Source organism: Brachypodium distachyon, chromosome 1 (assembly GCF_000005505.3).
Source record: "Brachypodium distachyon strain Bd21 chromosome 1, Brachypodium_distachyon_v3.0, whole genome shotgun sequence".
NCBI classification, from domain to species: Eukaryota; Viridiplantae; Streptophyta; class Magnoliopsida; order Poales; family Poaceae; genus Brachypodium; species Brachypodium distachyon.
The window spans coordinates 19509879-19525171 of NC_016131.3; the positions used below are offsets into that span (position 1 = coordinate 19509879).

Below are 15293 nucleotides of genomic sequence, written 5' to 3' on the forward strand. Positions count from 1 at the left end.
CTGTCGGCTAGCGCGGAACCCTACACCCCTCTCCGGGAGAGGGTTTCGCCTTCTGGGTTGGAGAGGGTTGATGATTTCCGTTCTTCCTTGCGTCGGCCAGTGCAGAGGGTGCTGCAAGTTCCCAGGGTGGCCAGGAAGAAGAAGACTATTCGCTCGCCGGTCAGAAGAAGCTCACGGTTGGCGAACAGGCTACGGCCCGGTTCCTCAATCAAGCGTCAGCAAAAGTTGCTCGGTATCGCCCAGGAGGGAGGCCTTATCGATGAGGTGGCCCTACAGAACTATCTTCGGCTGTTTGAGGAGCCACTGTCCCAGGAGCACATCTCGACGATTATGGCTCTGTTCGGCTGGGACGGTGGGGCGATGCCATTACAGGAGGATGAGGGTGATGCGGTGACGACCTGATCTGGGTTGTGAAGGCGTGGTGGTGGGTGGGCTGGTACTATGTCAGCGAACCCGAAGTTCTTGGTGTGGAATGTACGTGGGCTGAATTCCTTAGCCAAACGTACAGGGGGTTTTCAGGTGGTCTCGACGGCGAATGGCGATTGTGTTTGTCTACAGGAGACTAAAATGCAGTGTATCGATGCTCGTGTGGTGTCCCTGTGTTTGGGCTCAGAGTTTGACAACTTTTTCTATTTGCCTGTGTCTGGCACTCGGGGTGGTGTGTTACTGGCTTGGAAGCAGTCCAGTATGACGGTGTCCCATCCCCATCTCACCCAGTACACGGTTACGGCCCGAATCTCTTATTCGGGCTCTAGCTGGTGGATCACTGGCGTTTATGGGCTGCACCGGGATGTCGATAAGCCTTTGTTTTTCCAGGAGTTACGCGAGGTGCGTGGCCTTCCCGTTGGTCCTTGGGCGGTGGTGGGTGATTTCAACCAAGTGGTTAGCCCTGAGGACAAGAGCAACAATCGTATTCATTGGGGTCTCATGCGACAATTTAGGTGGCTTCTAACGGAGCTTGATTTGAAGGAGCTTTACTTGGTCGGTAGAAGGTTCACGTGGTCCAACGAGCGGGAGAACCCCACTTTGTGTAGGCTGGATCGTGTGTTTACATCGGTGGATTGGGAGCTCTGCTGTCCGGAGGCCTACCTCTCGGCAGTCGGGACAGCAACCTTGGATCACGCACCCCTCCTGTTAGAGGTTGGAGCTGACTTTCGGGTGGGCCGAAGATTTCACTTCGAGGCCCATTGGCCAAAGGCGCCGGGCTTCCTCGATGTGGCGCGCGAGGCCTGGCAGGAATGCCAGCCCACTTCGAATCCCTTCCGGACCCTAGCGGGGAGGTTGCGGGTTTGCGCGCGGCGTCTGCGCAGTTGGAGCGACAAGCGCATTGGCAATGCCAAATTGTTGATTTCGGTGGCTGCGGAGCTGATTCTGCGTCTGGATGTGGCTATGGAGGTGAGGGTTCTCACGGTGGACGAGAGATCCCTTAGGGCTTTTATCAAACTTAAATTCCTCGGTCTCTCTTCGTTGGAGCGCTCTATGGCGCGGCAGAAGTCTCGGCTCCTTTGGCTCAAGGAGGGGGACGCTAACACGAAGTATTTCCGCCTGTGTGCGAGCCAGTGGCGGAGGAAGAATTTCATCGGCCAGATCCGCCTGGACGATGGCTCGCTAATTTCCTCTCACGAGGAGAAGGTTTTGGCGGCAAATGCTTTCTTTGAACAACTTCTCGGGGTGGCGGTGGATAGACCTTTTACCCTCGACTTGGAGTTCTTGCGTGTGGACTAGCATGACCTGTCGGACCTCGAGGGAGTGTTCACTGAGGAGGAGGTGATGGCTGTTGTGAGAGAGTTGCCTTTGGATAAGGCGCCGGGTCCAGATGGCTTCATGGGCAGGTTCTACCGTGTCTGCTGGCCAATCATTAAAGATGATGTGTTGGCTTGCTTCCGGGAGCTGTCGGATTTGAGAACTCGTGGATTCGAGGCGCTCAACCAGGCTTTCATCTGCTTGCTGCCGAAGAAGGTGGACGCCCTCGAGTTCAGAGATTTCTGTCCTGTGAGTCTCATCCACAGCATGTGTCGGGGGAATGACCCCGGGTAGGGTCGTGACGACACCACTCTGGCCGAGTTAACAAAGACCGTTCTAGCCGAGATAAAGGAGGCTAGGCCGGCTGGGATAAATATGTCGGTGTCTCCAAGTTCGACTAACGCTAAGCCGGCTAAGCCAGCATACCTAGTGTATGCCGTCACAATTGTTCTGTTATGTAAAGTATGCAGGGTCAAGACAGATATGGGAGTTTCGGCAGTAGCCGAGATCCCTCAACTGTCTTATCCTGACCACGCGGGCGAAGAAAAGGTGAAGCCGTCACCGCCCCGGGAAAGCAGTCAGCGCCTGCACCGTGATGTCAGAAGACCACGCGCTGGAAGCACCGAAAGGAGATTCCCTGACGAAGCTGGCAGAAAGTAAAGCGGTTTTGTCCCCCACAGTACAGTTTGGAGGGAACAGTGCCGCGTGCCGGCGGGGCCCGTAGATAGCGACGGTGATCCCGGCCCACATGGCAGCGAGCCATGTGGCGCCTATAAGTAGACCCTCACCCCCTGCGGTGAGAGGAGAGGTTCTTTGAGATTCCTATTTCCCTCTTCTTCTTCTTCTTTGTAACACAGCTCTAGGAGCACCTTTGTAATCTCTGTTATCCCAGCAAATCCATACAAGCAGGAGTAGGAGCTTTACCTCTGCAAGAGGGCTCCGAACCTGAATAGATCTGCGTGTTCAAGCGTGTTTCCGTGCGTGTTCTTCTTCACGCCCTCCCTCCTCCGGATTCACCAGCGTCCATCGGCCCCAACTCAAGCCATCCTATGGCATCTGCCGTGACACCACCACGACAGGCGTGCTCCCATGTTATCTCATGGTGGCCGACTGACGCTCCTCTCCTCCACCCTCTGTGCTTTGCTAGTTTACGCGATGCTTTCCTTGGATCTCCCAATCAAAACCCTAAAGGCCATTGAGAGCATCTGTCGGGGCTTCCTTTGGAAGGGACGGAGAGAGGTGAATGTTGGTAATTGCCTAGTGGCGTGGGACCGGGTGTGCTCGCCGAAGGATTTTGGGGGATTGGGTTTGCCTAATCTTCGTGAACTCAACTCTGTGCTTCGGTCTCGTTGGTGTGGGCTGCAGCGGACAGAGGTCTGGCGGCCGTGGCAAGGTCTACCGTTGGGCATCTCGCGGGCGTCTACTGTCATCTTTGAAGCGGCTACTGTGGCTATCATTCGCGATGGGCGGGGCACTGACTTCTGGCACGACCCCTGGATTGGTGGACAAAGGATGATAGACTTTGCGGCCAGACGCCCCCATAGCGGGCAGCTTTCGGTGGCCGAGGGGTTGTTGGAGCAGGCTTGGCTCCGACAGGTTCAGCTTAATTTGGGGTAGGAGGCGATCAGGGAGTTGTTCATCGTGTGGGATCTTACTCAACAGATGGAGCTCACGGATGTAGCTGACTCCTTCCGCTGGAAGTGGTCAGTGGATGGGCGTTATTCCGCTAGGTCAGCATACAATGCTCTTTTTGCGGGTTGAACAAGGATGCCGGGCTTTGACCTGATTTGGAAATCAAGGGCCCCGGGACGGTGCAAGTTCTTCGTATGGTTGGCCTTGCAGGGGCGATGCTGGACGGCGGATTGCCTGGAGCGGCGTGGCATGGATCACCCAGTGAGCTGACCCCTCTGTGAACAAGAACCTGAGACGATTGATCATATCTTGCTAGGCTGTGTTGTCGCCCGAGTGGTATGGGCACGGGTGCTGCAGGATTGGGGTAGGCCGACTTGGTTTCTGACGGCGGATTCTCATCTTCAAGAATGGTGGACGGCTCTGGAGATTGGAGGCAAGAGGCGCCGGAACGTTGCCACAGCCACGACTCTGATCTGGTGGTCTATTTGGAAGCACATGAACAAAGTGGTCTTCGAAGGGGTTTCACCTAGTAGCGGCACCATTCTTCAGGACATCAGAAGAGAGAGTGAGTGTTGGGTTCGTGCGAGTCTTCAGGAATTCGATGTTAGGTTCTTTGGAGGCTGTGGAGTGGAGAGACTTAGTTTGAGTTGTAACTAAACGCTGTTTCGCCACATCGCAGCTCTTTTTCTTTAAATGATGATACACCAGTTCTGATGTATTCTTGAAAAAAAATTAAAAAAAATCTAGCAGTCTAAAGCTCACGACCCTCCCGTAACCTCTCTCCTGGACTTATCTAACTCGATGGACAACTAGACCAGATCACCATTAGTTAAAAGATGAGATGAAATCCCCCCAGTTTTACTCTAACTCGATGGACAACTAGACCAGATCTTCGCAGGCTCGATCCGTGTCTCGTCTTCCTCCTCGCGACAGCGCCGCCACCGCTGCCGAGCGCCCCAGTCCCCTAGCTCGTCTTCCTCCACCGCAGGTTGATCTCCCCTCTCTCTTTCCCGACCGTTTCTCCTCCCATCACCCCACGAACGGATTCCGCCCTTTGGCTCCCCGTTTCATCTTCCCCAATTCATAACTGAGGCGAAAATCAAGGTGGGGCGGCCGATCTATCTTGCCCTTCCGGGTCCTCCGCCCGTGATTGTCGAAAGGTAGTTTCTTTTGGGTGCACTTCATCCTTGTATACATGGTAGATTTAGATTCTAGAGTAAGAATGATTGGATGCAGAAGTAGTTTATGCTTTTGCACACATTATATTTGCTGGATGTTTAAACTCCCGTCCTTAGTGTAATTCAAAACCTACATGTTAAGAAAGTAACAGTTAGTTCATTAGACGTTCAAACAACAGTTGGGAACAATATCTATGTAAGGGTGTACCACTTGATATCATATATACGAACGATTTGTTGGTTTAGAACCCCAACTGTTACGGAAAACTTATCAGTTCATTGCATGTGTTTCCTTTTCCTTTATTTGATACAAATGCAAATGACGGTGCAATAGGACGTTTTACATTATGTATCTGATTACCCAATATCGACTTGCTTATGGAATGAATCTTTCTCACTATATTCCTTGAATTGTAGCTTTCGGAGTGAGGATTTTGGCTCTCAGATGCATGCTCTCCTATTAGCTTAAAAAAGCTACTTCCATACTTCCAAAAATTGCAAAAACAATGTACGAATACATTGTGCAAAAATATGCGTACTAGCAAAATAATGTGCTAAAATATTACCATCTCTTATCTGTACAATAATGTCAATAGATAGATGAGAGTGACTTACGTAGCACCTATGAGTCTACAAAAAAAATTGGACAGCTTACAGAGATACATATTTGACATGATATTTTCTGGTGGACGGGTACACATATATTTGTATATAATGTGCATGTATGGTCTATTTACTTACTATTTAGAAATGTGCTAGTGCCTTTTCCCACATGTGACTATGTGAGCACTCACACTCTAGAATGCTTATGTATTTCCATTCTATTATCTGAATGTTTTGTACCTGGTGCTTTGAGCTATGCTGTTATCAGCTGCTAAGTTTTAGTCAGATCTTAGGGTGGTCCATACTCATGCCTAAATGCTGTTTCTAGGTCACATTTCATCAGAAATTTGCATCCCTCACATTTCGAAACAATTTGAAAATCGATGTTTACTTGGTATGAGATTAGTTTACCCTCTAGGCATTTACTAGGAACAGAATTGTAACTGTTGGCTTTATTTGATTGAAAACTACTTCAATTTTCTTTGTCCTATTCTGTTCATTTCCTAGAGAAGTTTATCAATAATTCTAGTAGTCCTTGATTCATTATGCTGCAACATACTCTTGACCTGCTATACACTTTCCCCATGACTTAATCAAACTAACATATTAGATGAACTTGGTTTTAGGTACTGTGGGTTATTCTACGATTTCTTGTTGAGAATATTGAGGCGCAAGTTGTCCTTTGTTAGGTCTGGTTAAAGCCAGAAAACTATTCTCCAAATCTCACGGTATGACTACTTCCCCTCTTATCTTTAGGGAAAGTAAATTGCAGACTCATCCAGTTAGTTTATGTTCCGCTGTTCTTTGATATTCTGATGAGTTGACATAACATGGACTAATAGTTGGTTATTTTTACTATGTTACAGATGGATTATCTTGAAATCAAGAACAAAGAAGAATATCAGGTAAATATGTTTGTTCATATATTTATGCTTTGTTGGGAGCTACCTGTTCACACATCATGGATCCCAATCTTGTACCCCCCCGCATTTTGTGTGTGCAGATGGATTCTGTTCAAATCAAGGATAATGAAGGGCACCCGGTAGAGATGGTTGTTGACCAGCGGTGTTTTCTAGAGCCCTTATGTCCAGAGGAGGTCAATGAAGATACACGAATATACCCTCGTGTAGGGGATGAGTACCAGGTGGAAGTTCCGAATCTAGCAACGGAAGAGGAACACGTGAAATTAAGGTCATCTGCAGTTGATGGCAGCAGAATGTTTGGTTTTGAGTATCCTGTGGCAGTAGGATTAACTATTCCAGTCACATGGACCCAAAATACAAGCACTCACATGAAAGAAGAGTGGAGGAAAATTTCAGGACACAATTCGTGCCCTTCAGAAGATGGACATAACAACCACATCAGTGGAAATAGTCCAAGAAATTTATCTCAGGACAGCACTTATTTAGAGTGTCTGGGCTGTAAAGTTGAATATGACGAACAAGGTGAGAAGTTATCAAAAATTGCTGGACAAGATATGCACTGCTTGCAGAAAAGCAAAGTTTTAAGCTGTTCTTGTGTAAGGAGGGAAGTCAATGATTATATTCCATTGCCTGTAATGCCAAGATACTCATGGACGGATGAAGAGGCACAAACTTTTCTTCTTGGTCTCTACATTTTTGGCAAAAATCTCGTTCAGGTGATGAAATTTTTGAAGAGCAAGACAATGGGAGAAGTTATGTCCTACTACTATGGAGAATTTTTCAAGTCTGATGCATATAAACGTTGGGCAGCATGTAGAAAAGTAAGAAGCAGGAGGTGTATACTTGGGTTGCGTATATTTTCTGGTCCTAGACAGCAGGAACTGTTGTCGCGTTTGCTTGCTGGCGTAGTGAGGGAAGTTCGAGATCCTTTGCTAGAGGTGTGCTTAATTTAATGTTCTCCTTCTTTTCTGAATTAGATATTTGAACTAATGAACATTTGCAATGAGTTCCATACCTATGTCCTACATCTTCTAATATCCCATTCCTTCTTAGCATTGGTACAATATTATTCCATGATACAACCATAACAATCACACCTTTTCTGCTTTTGGAGAATGTCTGGTATTTGTTAACTAGTAGTTAACATTTATTTAAATCTAAAGTCTTACAGTATTAGTACTACTATTGAATTTTTACTTATTTTCTACATAATGCTCCCTGTATTTTCTCATGGCATGTGGTTGCATAGATGTTTGATCGATACAGGCTTATGCTTCTGCAGGTATTTAAGACATTCAATGAGGGATCATTTGATTTTGAGCAGTTTATTTTATGCTTAAGGTCCACAGTTGGGGCGCAAGTTCTTATAGATGCAGTTGGAATTGGCAAGGGAAAATATGACTTGACTGGATTTGCATTAGATCCTAGTAGAAACAATGGTATTTCGACCCGTGCAGAAATCCCAATTGGCAAGGCTTGCTCATCCCTTTCAACTGGAGATATCATAAAGTATCTGACTGGTGATTTCAGACTAAGCAAGGCAAAATGTAATGATCTATTTTGGGAAGCTGTCTGGCCTCGCTTGCTTGCCAGAGGGTGGCACTCTGAGCAGCCTAAAGATTCTTCACTCATTGGCAAGCATGCTTTAGTCTTCCTCATTCCAGGTGTAAAGAAATTTTCCAGAAAGAAGCTCGTCAAAGGAAATCATTATTTTGATTCTGTCAGCGATGTCTTGAGAAAAGTTGCATCTGAACCAAGGCTACTTGAGTTTGGAGTTGAAGGTGGGGTTAAGCTTGAAAATGGATGGATACATAATGTTGAAGCTGACAAAAACACAGCTTCTGACAAGAAACCTCCTTGCTATATCCGGCCCAGTGAACCTGGGTGTTCTCCAGAGTTAATGAAATTTACTGTGGTGGATACTAGTTTTGTTCAAGGGGAAGAACCTGGTAAGGTAAGGTCACTAAGAAATCTACCTACAGATGCCAGTCACGGTTACAATTCTTCACCACGTTCAGCAGATTCTGGGAGTGGCATCTCAGAAGAACCCTCAGATTCAGAAGACAGCTCTCAGCCTTACGAGGATCTAAATACTAATATAAGCACAACTGATGCTAGCTCTGTTAACAAGGAGAGAGAAATTAAGCCCCCAACAGGTGATAAGATGGATGCTGATGTACTTCCAAAGGTTTCTACTTTTGCAAGCACAATGAATGGTCATATTCCAATTGATCAATCTTACGGCACAATGAATAATGTCTGTTCTTCAACTGCAACAGTTCTTCCTGTTGGTAATCAAAGGGTTCATCGTACTAATTCTTCAACCGAAATAAACTTTCAGTTTGATAAGAGAGTACATCCTGAGCCTCAAGTTTTCTTAGCACCTGTGTCAAAGAGAAGTAGGCTAGTTTCTTGCAAGAATGAAAGAACTAGTTGCAAAAGTACTGCTGGCAATAAAAGACATTACTGGGAGCAAGCTGGCACCCCACCGCAACATGTGCCTAAAGCAAATGGAGCAAGTGTAGGGGTCAACTCTTTCGTATGGAGTGCAATTCCGGACTCATCAACCAGCATAAGCTTCGACGTTAACAACAATCAAGCACATAGCAGACAGCTTCACCATGTGCTCCATAATGTTGAAGCAATGTCTTATAAGGAGAAGTCCCAACATAAGCATGTTATTGATTTGAATATCCCGCAAATGCCTTCTGATTATGAGTCAACTACAAGCTACATGTTTCCTCCATCTATACACCCATCAGAAACGAAGGAGATGGATGACTGCCTTCCAGACATGAATGCCTCTAGTAATGCAGTCTTGAGTGAGCAGCTTTCTTTCAACTCAAGGAGGCAGAGTACCAGAAGCCGCCCACCAACAGCCCGAGCTCTGGAAGCTCTTGCTGGTGGCTTTATGGGGGCAAAACAGAAGGGTGGGGAGGCAAATTTCCCATCTTCAAGCAGGAGCAGCAGACCTGTCCGGCGACCACGAAGATCAACTGATGTTCTGGCTCCATTTTCTTCTGATGGTGAGGGGTGTAGTTCTCATTTGACTGATCCAGCCATTGTTCTCAATGAGTGTCACATGAGTAACCCTCAGTATCAAACAGTTCACAGAACCCCCTCAGATAAGTCCAGTGCCAAAGAGACTCATGAATTGTTTAGGGCAGACAAGTCTACGGATAAAGGAACTCATGAAATTGTTTGGCATGCCGTGGATGGGATGAAAAGCAGTAAGGAGTTCCATGCCCAGCAACTGCGTTGAATTATTTAACCTTTATAGAATGGATTATCTGCTAGTTAAGAGAACGACATGAGCTTATGGTCATAACACCACATGTAGAAAGTGATGGATCACAGATGCTACTTCGCCGAACTTTTGTTTTGGATTAGGAGACAAATTGAGAAAGCTTGTGCAGATAATTGCCAGTTTCGGCTTTAGTTTGAGATGCATGTGAATTGCTGAATGTTTGCGCTTGATTCTTATGAAGAACATATGAACCCAATGAACTACAAACATGTGAGGGATGTTTGCCTTCAAGCCTTTTCTGATGCTATAAGAGGGTTTAGGGTACAGAAAAAGCCAGAGCAAGAATCATGCTCTCGTTGTTAGGAAGTCATCTAATGAAGCTTTTGCTTGCTTTTTCTTCTGCAGGTTTTCTGATGAGTTATACTTATATATACTCTTTACCTTTTTACATGTACCATGTGGAGTTGCTGGAGAAGTGTGTAACTGTGCGCCCGTATAAGAGACAGTCACCAAACTTGTAATTCTGGCCTTGTCCAACAATCCCAGATTTCAGACAGGAGAACTCAAAATACATATGCTCCGTTTATTATTTTTTGGTTCTTTTTGCTAGTGTTCTGTTCCAAAAGTTCAACATTCTGCGTGTTTTTTCCTTTTGGTTTGATTACTGGTTGTTTGTGACTAGATTTGTTTTGCTGATTTTTATGGTTTTTAGCATTTGTTTTCTCTCTCTTCGTATCTCTCAAGTCGCCTTTTATGTCCCAAATCACCACATATTCTTAAGAAAAAAACTCGGATGAACACCACAACTTAAATTACAACACTAACTCTGCAACTTTCTGAAGCAGGGATGCCCAAAATAATGACTGATGCGACCTCAACATCTCTTGTCTCCAATGGCCCAAAACCATGTCCAAAGAATAGCTGTGCATTGCGCACACATGCATGACATTCAGGTAACTGAAATAATAGAAAATTTTACAGGCAAAGCATGCCTCTGTCTCTCGGGGGGACTTTTCTTCTCTACACCTGCCGTGGATCTGCTGCGTGCTGACTGCATGGTCGATGTGGTGTAACCTCTCCGTGCACCTTCTCAGTCATCCGTGACTTCATGTCTAAACTGTAAACTCAACTCGAGGTCGTGTGTTCAGCAAGCATAACCTCCATGAGACCATGCGGAATGAATGAGGAACTGAGGACACCCCGTTCTGAGATCACCGTTGTTGCGGAGGCAAGTTACCTCGGAAGCGAAGGCATCGCTTGCAAAGGCCCTTTAACTGCGTCGATACGAGCCGAACCTGATGCCAACTTTGCTGGATCTATTCGAGCTGAGCCTGACGCAAACATCTTCCTGTCTATGGACAAGTAGCGGTTGGAACCGAACGTCCCGGTGCTCTCCATGGATCTCATATACTCAGAGGCGTTGTTCTCGATGATCAGAGCATCCTCCAGCTCTCTGACTATGTCTTCCATGCTCGGGCGGAAGGTTGAGAAAGACTCGGTGCATGCTGATGCAACCTCAAGGACCCTCCACATAGCCTCCGAGCAGTACTGCCCTTTTATGCCTGGGTCAACAAGTTCTTCGATCCTGAAATCTCTTATGTATGGTTTTGCCTATGTAGAAGAGATAATGTTAAGATCACATGCACAGACATTTCGGAGTTTTGAAACTGAAATATGAGTAGAACTAGCAGCTGTAGCTAAGTGGTGCAAGCTATGAAAGTTGAAACATATGTGGTTTCTTTTGACCGATATGTAAAATGCAAGGTTGCTTTCTTTTTTTACAACAAAACAATGCAAGGTTGCTAATGGCATGCAACGGAAACTTACCCACTCAACTAAGCTCCATTCACTGCGAGGCCTTTGAAGATCAAGAGGTTCTTTTCCAGTTACAATTTCTAAGAGAACGACTCCAAAACTGAACACATCACTTTTGGTTGATAAGAGCTGCGTGGCATAGTATCTAAAACAAAGGGAAGATTCACAGAATCAGCCAAACACCGAATCAAAAAATAAATATGCAATGTGAAAAAAAGTTTCGATACATCGGCATGTGTGGGGTGTACAAAAAATCAGAAACATAATGGAGTAGTGTTTTTGTTTAGTGACAGTTCAGTGTTGACTGGCATATTTGATAATGCACTTAACAGACATTCTTAGGCCAAACTTGTTTCGATAGCTAGTCTATAAAATGGTTAGGAAAAATATAAACCTTGCACTAAAAATGAAATGAGTATTCACTCAAAAAATGAAATTAACACTTTACTTATCCAGAGTTGATTTTCAGTTTCATTTTCTATTTAGTTTTTTACAAAATGTAACTATGTTAACGATTTCTTTTGGAAGAACTGCTATTTTATTATAATAATATTGATGTCAGTGTGGCATGAGGAATGTCTGCGTCAACATGTGTATGATGGCAAGAGAACTTTGCACGATCAATCTGCCAGTCATTTTGATAACTTATTTGCAAATGTCACGTTCTAGGATTCTATGTTACTCCCTCCGATGTCCGACCCATAAAAAGTGTCGCCCATTTTGTGCTAAATTAGTAAATTTTGTACTAAGTGGGCGACACTTCTTATGGATCGGAGGGAGTAATATATAAATATTTACAACCATTAAACTTCTAATAAACCTCGTTCTTTCACTTTGGGTACAATTTTTCTGTCTGTTAAGTATATTATGAATCACTATTGTTTCATATGTACAGCCTTTTTGATCTTGAACCATTGTTGGAAAAGTGAAAGTGATACAAAAACTTACTCAGGGTCTAAATATCCAGCCGTCCCCCTCACTTCCATTGATGCATTGCTGTCACCTTCTTGAGGTGCATACTTGGAAAAACCAAAGTCTGCAACCTTACCACACATGCTGTGATCCAGAAGTATGTTACTTGACTTAACATCTCTGTGTATGATACAGCGGCCAGCAAAATTGTGAAGATACACTAATCCTGAACAAGAAACAAATTTATGTAAAGTTTCCACTCAAAATAAGCATTTGCACGGTTCAAATGTTTAAACAAGAAGCTGAAGATAAATACTCCCTCCGTCCCATATTAAGTGACTCAAATTTGTCTAAATATGGACGTATCTATATACTAAAATACGTCTAGATACATGTAATAGAAAGTCACTTAATATGGGACGGAGGGAGTACCATTTAGTGTCCTTAAATTGCATAAAAAACAAATAGTTTTAATCCTACTGTGGATAAAATCAACTGGAGTGGGGTTTCCCCCAAAAAAATCATTTACACTGCTGACCTCTTGCAGCACCAATGCAGACAGATATTCTAGTGGGCCAATCGAGAACTTTCCTTTTTGATGCCTCGCCTGAAATACAAATACATTATTAGAAATGAAGGATCTTAACTTGGAAAAGTAACTAAATATTCACAAAGCTTGATACCGTAGAGGCGGTCTTGTAGCGAGCCATTAGACATGAATGGATAAACCAAAATCTGTTGATCCTTTTCACAGCAGTAGCCAATAAGTGGGACCAAATTGTCATGCCACACAGCAGAAAGTAGCCGTAACTGTGTGAATTGATAAATTCAGTTATCAGGGGAAATTTGGTAGCAAAACCTTCTTCAGTAGAAAAAAACTAAGTGGAACAGTTGGCATTGATATAAATGCTGGACAAATTATAGATGATGAAATTGTATCCAATCATGAGATCGACACTGTTCCTTCATGTACAGAATTTGTGATTACCTCATTGTTGAACTCACGTGTTCCCTGTGTCGATGAGGGTGAACGAACTTTCACTGCGATTTGTTGACCATGTGCTAAAGTACCTTGATAAACAGCTCCAAACCCACCCTGTCCTATCATTGTCTTGAACTGGCATGTTGCAGTCTGGATTGATTTGAGGGATAACTGCTGTACCGCAGGATTTGTAGTTATATTGATGCTGCATTCTTCATAAACAGGATCTGCATAGACCATTGTAAAGAAGAGCATTTATTTGTACATTGCATACTTTATTCATTTCATATGATGGATGGTAACTGTAAAAGTTGATCTAACTGGTTATTCATAGCACGAAGAGCCGTTCTCCATACCAAATAAAGGTTTCTGATGACACATGCACAGACAATGCACATGGAACTAAAGAGTTTTGCAACATGGCATATGCAAATACACAAGCAGGTGTGCACAATATCTACTAACTGAATGTGGCAGCAGGGACCTACTTGTTGTAGAAGCGCAGTCTGTTTTCTGAGAACGCCGTTCGCGTTTGCTGAAACAAACAAAAAAGGATCCAAGCGCAAAAGTACATGCCAAAGATCCTCCGGCAACTCCACCAATAACAAATGTTCTCTGATTGGCTGCTTCAGGTGGACTACGGTACTCTTCAGCAGCACAACCTCCGAAGCTTTTTAATTTTCATAAAGAAATTTGGGTAGAATTATGTTATGGTCAGACATTACTAGATCAAGTGGAACATCAGAATATAAATCTCACCTGAAATCCACGGTGGTAGATAGGCCATCAGGTAGCTGATTGATCAAGAAAGGGTTGCAGTTTACCGACCTGAATCAATGACCATTCTTTACATGAAGCATAATGGAACTAGACATATCTGAATTGAAAGGCACATGGATTTGGTGCAGACAATTACATTGTATCATAAAATGAGAAGGGACAAGATAACAAATGCTTACAGCTTTAGCAGTTGGGTGAGGGCAGAGAAAGATCCCGGAATAGAACCGGTGAAGTTATTGGACTGCAGATCTCTGCATCCGCAAGTAATAAGAACATAAGATCTAAGAAAACACGAATAGTCTCAGCAAAACAGACACTGAAGCATACATTTCAGTTAGATCCGTCAAGTTACCGATCGCGGCAGGAATTGGCCCTTGCAGTTCCTTTGAAGAAAAGTTCCTGTCCAAACACCAGTATGCATCAGATTGGTCGCAACCTCACACTGTCACAGACCACATTTCAGATACAAAGGCTCTAGGGGTGAGTGGCAAAATGATCTCAGTTCATATGATAAAAGAATGGCGAGAGCAGCATAGAAGACATTAATAAAGAGAAGGAAAAGGAACTCCATGGGCACTTACAGCTTAACTACAACAAGGTTACCATCCTTGGATTGGCAAGAAAACCCTTCCCAGGCAGTTGGTGAACACGGGTCTTCTCCATTCCACGACTTGAGCATCTCATGCCCTGGGTTTCTCTCCGACAGCTCCTCCTTGAGTTGCTTCGCCACGTCCACTGCAACAAGGCCCGTCAGGAAAAGTCCACCACACGTCAGAAACACAAGCATCAGAAGCGAAGAACAAAAGGAGGGAGCAGAGCGAGAAATCAAGCGTGTCTAGTCACACCAATCACACGACCACCGAAATCGACACCAAACCAATCGCTCCAAGGAACCAGCAGCAAGACCACACTATATATGCTGTCCTGTCCTGAAATTCGAACCTCCAATCATGCTGTGAACTCCCAGCGAAGACTATGATCGGAGACCGCACAAGGCTTGGGTTCCATGATCGATCGATCGCTCATAATTAAGTGGGGGACTGCACTGCTCTACCTTGTTGGGTGAGGCCATGGGGCGACGCGGCGGCGGAGGCCGCGGAGGCGGAGGTGATCAGGAGCAGCGCGGAGAGGACGAGGCAGCGGGCGACCATACCTCGGGCCCGGCAGCGACCATACGGGCGGGGCGGGCGAGGAGGCGGGGGGTGCCGGGTGCGCGCAGCCGCCTTCTGCCTGCTGCCGCTGCCGGCCGGCCGAGGGTAGGGGAGACTAGAGGACGCGACGCGAGAGAGGGTGGTGGTGGAAAGGGTCAGCACTGGGATGAGCGGGCGGGCGGTTGGCTGGTGCTTTGTTTTGTAGTTTCCCCCGCCTTGTCTGCTGGTGCTCGGCAGTCGGCAGCGGGTGATGCGGCCATGACGGCGACCCCCCAAGCTCCACGACCACGCCACTGTTTGAGCTCGTCATCGGCCGGATATTCTTAG

The 15293-nt window shown here is 45.4% G+C and overlaps 2 protein-coding genes across 5 annotated transcripts; one reads left to right on the forward strand and one right to left on the reverse strand.

The window, feature by feature from the left end:
• Nucleotides 1-4176: 4176 nt before the first annotated feature.
• LOC100828743 lies at nucleotides 4177-9935 on the forward strand. 3 transcript variants are annotated; one of them, XM_024456682.1, is made up of 6 exons: nucleotides 4177-4535; nucleotides 4971-5061; nucleotides 5783-5884; nucleotides 6023-6061; nucleotides 6160-7017; nucleotides 7362-9935. In XM_024456682.1, exons 4-6 carry the CDS (start codon nucleotides 6023-6025, stop codon nucleotides 9339-9341), a joined length of 2877 nt encoding a protein of 958 aa, XP_024312450.1. In that variant the 5' UTR covers nucleotides 4177-4535; nucleotides 4971-5061; nucleotides 5783-5884; the 3' UTR covers nucleotides 9342-9935. The 3 variants fall into 3 exon arrangements, with proteins under 3 accessions (XP_024312450.1, XP_003560066.1, XP_024312451.1); XM_003560018.4 differs by lacking the exon at nucleotides 4971-5061; XM_024456683.1 differs by lacking the exon at nucleotides 4971-5061 and having other exon boundaries at nucleotides 4177-4363.
• A 180-nt stretch (nucleotides 9936-10115) lies between these two features.
• On the reverse strand, nucleotides 10116-15269 carry LOC100832420 (nodulation receptor kinase). Of its 2 annotated transcripts, XM_010238482.3 has the most exons (13): nucleotides 14870-15269; nucleotides 14661-14744; nucleotides 14397-14550; nucleotides 14143-14214; nucleotides 13995-14066; nucleotides 13795-13863; nucleotides 13524-13705; nucleotides 13042-13262; nucleotides 12737-12863; nucleotides 12592-12660; nucleotides 12090-12279; nucleotides 11154-11286; nucleotides 10116-10937 (listed from the first exon to the last, which is right to left on the reverse strand). In XM_010238482.3, exons 1-13 carry the CDS (start codon nucleotides 14964-14966, stop codon nucleotides 10560-10562), a joined length of 1848 nt encoding a protein of 615 aa, XP_010236784.1. In that variant the 5' UTR covers nucleotides 14967-15269; the 3' UTR covers nucleotides 10116-10559. The 2 variants fall into 2 exon arrangements, with proteins under 2 accessions (XP_010236784.1, XP_014752741.1); XM_014897255.2 differs by lacking the exon at nucleotides 14661-14744 and having other exon boundaries at nucleotides 14870-15267.
• Between the last annotated feature and the right edge of the window lie 24 nt (nucleotides 15270-15293).

What these genes read in the sequence shown, in the direction of transcription:
- LOC100832420 (XM_010238482.3), bottom strand. Translation starts at nt 14,966, where the DNA reads ATGGTCGCCCGCTGCCTCGTCCTCTCCGCGCTGCTCCTGATCACCTCC. An exon ending in TTTCGGTGGTCGTGTGATTG is followed by an intron (nt 14,551 to 14,660) that starts GTGTGACTAGAC and finishes GCCTTGTTGCAG; the next exon opens with TGGACGTGGCGAAGCAACTC. An exon ending in CTGCATTGGTGCTGCAAGAG is followed by an intron (nt 12,280 to 12,591) that starts GTCAGCAGTGTA and finishes TTTCTTGTTCAG; the next exon opens with GATTAGTGTATCTTCACAAT.
- LOC100828743 (XM_024456682.1), top strand. Translation starts at nt 6,023, where the DNA reads ATGGATTATCTTGAAATCAAGAACAAAGAAGAATATCAG. An exon ending in AGAACAAAGAAGAATATCAG is followed by an intron (nt 6,062 to 6,159) that starts GTAAATATGTTT and finishes TTGTGTGTGCAG; the next exon opens with ATGGATTCTGTTCAAATCAA. An exon ending in TTCGAGATCCTTTGCTAGAG is followed by an intron (nt 7,018 to 7,361) that starts GTGTGCTTAATT and finishes ATGCTTCTGCAG; the next exon opens with GTATTTAAGACATTCAATGA.